Source organism: Pseudoliparis swirei, chromosome 10, assembly GCF_029220125.1.
Source record: "Pseudoliparis swirei isolate HS2019 ecotype Mariana Trench chromosome 10, NWPU_hadal_v1, whole genome shotgun sequence".
In the NCBI taxonomy this organism is placed as follows: Eukaryota; Metazoa; Chordata; class Actinopteri; order Perciformes; family Liparidae; genus Pseudoliparis; species Pseudoliparis swirei.
The window spans coordinates 4,597,294-4,605,372 of NC_079397.1; the positions used below are offsets into that span (position 1 = coordinate 4,597,294).

General features: G+C 39.5%; 1 protein-coding gene across 2 annotated transcripts; it reads right to left on the bottom strand.

Annotated features, from left to right (window-relative positions):
- Positions 1-526: 526 nt before the first annotated feature.
- Positions 527-7,404, bottom strand: hcls1 (hematopoietic cell-specific Lyn substrate 1). 2 transcript variants are annotated; one of them, XM_056425077.1, is made up of 15 exons: positions 6,732-7,392; positions 6,073-6,156; positions 5,898-5,971; positions 4,809-4,932; positions 4,598-4,708; positions 4,075-4,129; positions 3,889-3,999; positions 3,701-3,811; positions 3,535-3,590; positions 2,977-3,046; positions 2,706-2,854; positions 2,360-2,623; positions 1,407-1,602; positions 1,268-1,336; positions 527-1,186 (listed from the first exon to the last, which is right to left on the bottom strand). In XM_056425077.1, the coding sequence occupies exons 1-15, from the start codon at positions 6,849-6,851 to the stop codon at positions 1,050-1,052; spliced, it is 1,731 nt and encodes a 576-aa protein (XP_056281052.1). In that variant the 5' UTR covers positions 6,852-7,392; the 3' UTR covers positions 527-1,049. The 2 variants fall into 2 exon arrangements, with proteins under 2 accessions (XP_056281052.1, XP_056281051.1); XM_056425076.1 differs by having other exon boundaries at positions 3,889-4,129; positions 6,732-7,404.
- Positions 7,405-8,079: the final 675 nt, after the last annotated feature.

Consider the following 8,079-nt stretch of genomic DNA (forward strand, 5'->3'; position numbering starts at 1 on the left):
TCAGAGCGCACGCGCTGCTCCGTGTCGAGCTGTCTGCGCACACTGCGCTGCGCAGCTCACAGCGAGAGAAGTGGCGGAGCTTTAGAGACTTCGGCTTAAAAAATAAAAGATGCCAGAAGTGAAATGTTTCAGTCTGTAAAGTTGTGTAACTCTCCAGCTGCTCATCCTGATGAACTGTGGATCATCTGGTCAGAGACTAACGGCCTCATAGTGTATAATCAATGCTATGATGGAACCATGTAGTTTCATTCATATCTGGCTGTATTAAGACTAATATTACTGTCATTTGTTAAGTGTTGAAAAAGTTGGTAAAAAGTGAACCATACAGATGTTTTATTTATTACTATTATAGATAAATATACCAGTCTCGTATTTATGGTACCATATTGTTTTTATGGTATTGTATTGAATTCTGGTATCGGGTATCATGATATTTATGGCAGGTATGTAATATGTATAGAAGTTATAATATGATTATCGTGACAAACAGGTAGAGACAGAACAGATTCAGGGAAAAGTCCATGAGGACTGTTCAGGCAACAAAAAAGGAAGTTGGTTTATTAATGACTTTAACCATATTATATAAAATGACAATGTATATTTGTTATTACTATCATTACAGGGCTGAGTCAGAGCGGAGGACCTTTTGTTCTTAAACTGTTTATTATCATTATTTAGATTTGTGGTCGGAACAATAAAATGACAAGTTGTGGTTCTAAAAGCTTTGAGGCTTCAAACAACGTGGATGTGGTGTGGTGACAACAACAAAAAGTCACCTGCACCCCCCCCCCCCGTTGTCACCTTTTTCACCCCTCATGAGTTTGCAGGTATGAGAATGTTGTATTCAATCAGTTTATTGCAGGTAAAAGATTTAACCCCTTTGTACTAATACAGTCGTACTGTCGCATGCTCACTGCCCCTATGTGAGCTACGCAATACGACTGGATGTCGGCACGTTTTCTATGATTTATTCTATAAATACAATGCTAAAATGAATACAACCTGAGAAACATGCGATATTAAACTTGATATTTTTGAAGCGTATAAGCTCACTGCTGCAGCTTGACATAAGCGGCCGGGAACAGACCAACGCGGCCGTGACTCTGTCCCTTCCACCAGCCCTCGTCGATCATCTCGATGTTGGTGATGACGTCATCCGGGCTGAAGGAGATCTCATCTTCAGCCTCTGTGTGTGGGGGGTGGGGGGGATTAATCCTCATAAATATTGATGGATGATTAAATGTAATTTTAAAAAAAGGTGTCATACCTCCTTCGTAGTCATAAATGGCGACGGCCTGCGTGCCACTCGACAGGTCTTCATAGTAGTGGTCGTCGTCTGTAAAATAAAACGAAGTGAGCGAGTTTCACGTGCAGGAGGTTTGACTTTTTACTGAGAGCTGACGGACCTGTCGGCGGAGGAGGAGACGTCGGCGGCTCCACGGGTTCCTCATACTCTCCATCATCATCATCATCCTCATCCTCATCCTCATCCTCATCCTCCTCCTCCTCAGCCGCCGACCTGTTGGGGAGCGGAGGAGGGTCCAGGAAGTCGTCTGAGCGCGGCGGCAGCATCGGGGGCGGCTCGTCGTAGACCGGTTCCTCCTGGAAACATCGCACAGCATCTTTTGAGTTTGTGATCTGAAATCCTGGAGATGACCTAAGACCTCGGCCCAGTTTCACGTGTTGCCGTTCGAGCCAAGAGGCTGTTTTTTAAATTATTTTTACTCTTTTACAGAACCTTCAGAGACAAAAAAGGTTCTGTCTGCTGCACAGTAAAACATTAAAAAAGAGAGAAAACCCTGTTTCCTGAGTTGCAACTAGTTTTCCTCAGAAAGATGGTAGCCAGTAACGTCATTGCTCAACTTACACACTGCAAAATAAAAATAAATTTTTTTTCTTTCTTGTATTTTATATTTTCATATAGATATGGTTAATACACACTATAAATACTTTAATATGAATACTCACTCCATAGCTAAAAATAATCCATTACAGATACAAACATGCTCTCCTGTTTTAGGAATTAGTCCATTTAAAAAAAAAAAATTTTGTCACCCAATGAATTTTCTTTCTTTTTTCTAAAAAAATAAAATCACTCACACTGAAATAAAACTGACTAAAATATAAAAATGTGTCTGGTCGACCTTACATTTAAAAAAAATAAAATATTCTGCTTCAAAACAAATAGAAATTTAAAAGAATGAAAGATAAACAGGGAATTGATTGTTTGATAGAGAGAGATTAATCTACACATATTTATCTCATGTAATCTCAGCTTGTTTTGTTCTTATTTCTGTTTCTATGTTTTCATGACTGTCTTAGATTTACATTTAAATCGATAAATGAATGTGTGTCTTACTTCTGGTTCTGACTCTGGTTCTGGTTCAGGTATTTCTTGTATCTCTGGCATGTGGTGGTGGATTTCAGGTGGCGGCATTTCCAACTCCTCATATGCAGCCTCGTCCTCATATGGGGGCTCGTCTGCAACCTCGTCTGCAGCCTCGTCTGCAGCCTCGTCTGCAGCCTCATTCTCATATGCAGCCTCGTCTTCATCCTCATCCTCATCTGGGGCCACATCTGGGTCAGGTGGTGGCCGGTGGTCCTCCTCTCTCCTGCTCTCCTCCTGCAGGAAACACAAAATCATTGCCGCGCACGCTCGTCCGTCGCTTCCTATCCGGACCTCTTTTCGGACCTCGCTTCGTTACCTCCTGCCTGCGCCGGGCCTCCTCTCGCTCTCGGCTCTCTCTGGCTTGCCTCCTCGCTCTCTCCTCTTCCACTTTCTTCTTGTTCTCTTCACCTGAAGCTTTGGCCATGTTCTCAAACCGGGCCTTCAGTTTTCCTGCACCTGCAACTGCTGCAGAATTCAGAGAAATAATGATGAACACAGTGATGAATACATGAATACAGTGATGAACACAGTGATGAACACAGTGATGAACACATGAATACAGTGCATGAGTGGAAAAATGGACTTACAGGCCTCGACCGGTTGTGTCTTTTTATAAGCGGAGGAAGGGGAGTCTATGTCAGAGAATCCAGCTGCACTCTGAAAGAGCAACAGAGAGGAAGATGGATTTTTTCAAAAGGTAATTTTAGCCCTAAATTGATCCTCTATAAGATGAAACATAAGTTTGTCTCTGGTACCAAATATAAATTTCCCCCCGAGCCACAGAAAATATGCTCGGCCTCAACAACGGAGGTATTTTACATTATATCTATTCATGTTTTTTAACAAATATATATATATATATATATATAATATATATATATATATATTTCACATATCCAAGTGAGTACATGCAGTATGTCTTGAGTATAATGTCAACATTTAGAAGTAACCAAAAAGAGGCTTTTAATTTACATCGTAAATCTGGAAAAATAAGAATATATATATATATTAATTAATTAATTAATCAACAGTAAAAAAAAGGCGTGATATGAGACCCGTTAAAAAATTTAAAAGGCCTACTTTCATTAACCTCCAGATGAATAACAAAATAAATACAAATAAATAATTGCAGCTGTAATTCAGACCTTATCCATGCGGTCGGCCTGGACTCCATAATGACCTCCAAAACCTGCAGAATAATCTAAACAGAGATCGATCTGATCAGTCAGCGTATTTTAAGATGTACACACACACACACACACACACACACACACACACACACACACACACACACACAGTGTCTCTCCTCACCTTTCTGCGACTGGTGCTTCTCCATCTCGCTCTTATAATCATAGCCCAGAGCGGCTTTATCCATTTTCTCCTTCTCAACACCAAACTTCCCTCCAAACCCTTTTGAATAATCTGAATAAAGGAATTAAAATCAGTCTAAATTTTAGAAAAACGTGTCAAAACGATGATTTGACACAATTTGAACGCACCTTTTTGCGACTGGTGCTTCTCCGTCTGGCCTTTGTAGTCGTAGCCCAGAGCCACCTTGTCCACTTTTTCTTTCTCCACGCCGAACTTTCCTCCAAATCCCTTTGAGTAGTCTGAACACACGCAGATGGGAGACACATTATGTTGGGGAAAAGGAAAATAATTGAGAAGGCGGACAGGTGTCTTACCTTTCTGAGACGCGTGTTTCTGCACCTCTCCTTTGTATTCAAAGCCCACGGCCGACTGCGCAGACGACACAGATTTTTCAATTAAATAGTTCAAATAACTTCTCCTCAGTTTCGATTGTTCAAAATCTCAGTCTTCCATCTTCTTTTTTAAATTTAATTTAAAAAAAACTATAAGACAAAAGACAATACATAGAGGACGACGAAACAGTGGACAAAACATCATAAAGTCAGAGTATTGAGAAAAATGAAAACATAAAAAATAAACATGCAGGTGTACATGTGTGCATGTGGATGTGCGTGTGTGTGAGCCTTTTTCATTTCTTTTTTATTTAAAGAAACAAACTACATAGATCAAGGCAGATGTATATGTATGAGCGTATGCATGTACAGTACGTGGAATTAAATTGGTTTCCAGGCAAGGGAAAATAAAAAATAATGAATTAAGATGAATTAACTCATCAAGTCTTCCATCTTCAATGTTCCACTTATTCCTTTAAAACTAGTCTGAATCCCTCCCGCTCACCTTGTCCATGCGGTCTTTCTGAACGCCGAATTTCCCGCCGAACCCTCGCGCCGCGTCCGTCTGGGAGGAGTGCTGCTCCACCTGCGCCCGGTAGTCGTTCCCCAAAGCCACCTGGAGAGAAGAGACACGCGTTCACAGCTCACGTGTTTCTATACGAGATTATAGGAATAAGAAGAGGAGTTCATAAGCGTGTTTTGAGTTTCTCGCGTACCTTGTCCATTCGGTCCTTTTCGACTCCGAACTTTCCTCCGTACCCGTACGACGCTTTGGGAGTCGCATCCTTCTGCTTGAGCTGCTCGTGCTCCGCCGTGACCTTGTTTCTGAGCTCCGCGACACTGGAAGGTCACGCAGGGGTCAAACACACCGACGCAGAGATGCACGACAAAAACAACCTGTTAGCAACCTGTGGGATTTAGGCTTTTACAGAGATTTAAACTATATAAAAGGAACTCGAAATATTAATTAAAATAAAGACATAAACGCAAGAAAATAAGACGTTTTTTTTTCATGAAGGCCGAAAATAAATAATTGACTTGTGATTTATAGATGTGTCGTGAGAATTCCCTCCAGTGGCGTCTCATCTTTTATATTTCGGTGGTTGTAAATATTGCAAATATATTGATAGCTGCTAAAATGCAACAATATTAGACACTTGACACTTTACACAATTGCGATATGAAAACGCACACATCTATCTTATTTTACTTGGTAACGTTTGCTTTATTTTATTCCTCTTGTGCATTTTTATCCATACACTTTCATCCTTGTGTACTTTTATCTTGTCTATCTCTGTTGTTTCCTACTACTGGCTGGTTGTGGGCCATCAAACTGAAAGTTGTTGTACAACAACAATGACAATAAACCCCTTTTTATCTTTATCTTATCTTAATCTAGATGATAGAAGCATCAACGTAGTTGTAAAAAGTAACACGTTTTTTATGAATGGATTTCGGTGCAGATCCTCTCCAGGTTGCCCCAGGTGCTCCAAGGTGTCTTCTTGAAGAACCTAATAACTACAAATGAGTTATGAATGAAGTGTCCTGCAGGAAGAGGATGAACGCCCTCGTCTTCCTCTCACACGGAGAAGCGTTTCAAAGTGTCGCAGATCAATCGTAGTTCTGTTCTGACATCCAGCGATGACGTCAAAGGTTCATCATGTGTTACCCATATTAGGAGAGACTCGGCGTGTGCTCTCTGCTCTCACTTCCTCTTCCTGTTGTTCCTCACATCAACCGGTCTGACCTGCCCTTCATCTGGAGGAGGACCGTTGGTTTCCAGACAGATGTCGTGCATCTCTCACCTGATGTGCCCTTTGTGCCCCGAGCCCTCGACGCTCTTCGCCCCCCACCTCTGCTCCTGCTCCGACACGTCGTTCTGAAACACACACAGAGACGGTTGGACGCACACACACATGCACACACACACACACAGGTTTTCACCACAGTGTCAGTGCATCTCCAGGAAGTAGACAGCACCTCAAAGTCAGGGTCTGTCTCCCAGTCGTCGCCCTCCGCGGCCACCTTCAGGCTCACGTTGTGGCCCACGGCTGACTTCCACATCTGGGGACGTATAAAACTCTGATTAATTATCGTTTATTCATAACTATTATACATCTAATGCACTGACTATTATCTATTTATGACAACAACAAACTAGCTCTGACCACCATTTGCTGAAGTCTCAAAAAAGGAAGTTATTTTCAACATGAAGCTCCATTTCCCCAAAATGAAACACACAGCAGTGCTTCATGGCGTACACACACACACTGAAATCCTCAAAACAGCATCACAACAACATACTTTTAAAATACTTCCTGTGGAGCCTTAAATTCTTTAACACACCAAAAATAATATATTTATTTATATATTTTTATCTAATTAATGTTAGTTTAGGGATTTTTTACCATATTCTACTGTCGTAAATAGTCGTTATTAAGTTATTTTAGTAGAATTAATATGTTGGCCATAGAGATACAACAAATGTTTTACGCTACATAACGATATTCCACTTTAAAATGAATTCACATAGAAGTAGTCTCACTAAATCTACTTCCTCAATGCACTTTAAAGGTGACTAAAATAAATTGTAATAACATTTAGGCTCCTCAGACTTAGAATAAAGAAGATAAACTCACCTTCCGTGTCAGGTTGATGTCCGTGTTGATGTGAAACCAACAAAGTGATCTAAATTCTTCACGCAGTTGTGATGCGCGACACGTGAACGCGGGTCTCGCGCACGTGAACGCGCGTTGCATGTAAAATAAAACTAAAACAAAATGTTGTCCTTTTTTTATTAATCGTACTTTAATTAATAACACTAACACTGCTTTGGTATTTTAGTATAACATATGTATATGTAGTTATTTTATATTTAAAAAAAGTAAGAAATGCTGCATTCATATGCGCTCGGAATTACGAGGGTTGGCAGATAAAGTTGGGATGAGAGCACATTTTGAGTTTTAGATTCCCTTTAAAATAGTTTTATGAGCAGCACGTGAGAGAAGGGTCTCTCACAACTGTGATGTAGCCGGTTGTAGTGTAGTTACAACACTTGGGGGCAGACTTACACACATTATACACAATAAACAACAGCAAACTCTGAGTCCAGGACCATAGGTACAACACAATAAAATACATGTGTTGTTCCAAGCCATCAAAGGATTTTGGGTGGCTAAACAATTATAAAACCTCTATTAGATTCAGGCACACATAGAAAAATACAATAATCTCTTTCTAGGAAAGTTTATACCCTGCATGAAAAATAATAAAACTTTATCTTTATTCAGTGCTATAAACATTAAAACAAATACAATGAATGTGACTTCAGTGTCAGTAAGATTATGCTTCTTTCAATTATGGAACAACGCTAAAATGGATATAAGAATGGTCAACTCATTTTTGGTTTCCAAAAGAAATATTTATAAAACAATTTGTGAGGGTTATAAGTGTGATTGAAACATATGTATATGGAATATATATATATAATTTTTTATTCAATACATCATTTTTCTTGATTTTATATTAATTTTCTGATTTATTTTATTATTATAATTTAGGATAGGCATATATAAGCATTTTTTGCTTCTACCTATACCTTTTCAGTTTTGTACACTACCGTTCAAAAGTTTGGGGTCATCCAGACAATTTCGTGTCTCCCATGAAAACTCACTTTTATTTATCAAATGAATTGAAAATTGAATAGAAAATATAGTCAAGACATTGACAAGGTTAGAAATAATGATTAATATTTGAAGTATTAATTTTGTTCTTCAAACTTCAAGCTCAAAGGAAGGCCAGTTGTATAGTTTATATCACCAGCATAACTGTTTTCAGCTGTGCTAACATAATTGCACAAGGGTTTTCTAATCAGACATTAGTCTTCTAAGGCGATTAGCAAACACAATGTACCATTAGAACACTGGAGTGATAGTTGATGGAAATGGGCCTCTATACACCTCTGGAGATATTTCATTAGAAACCAGA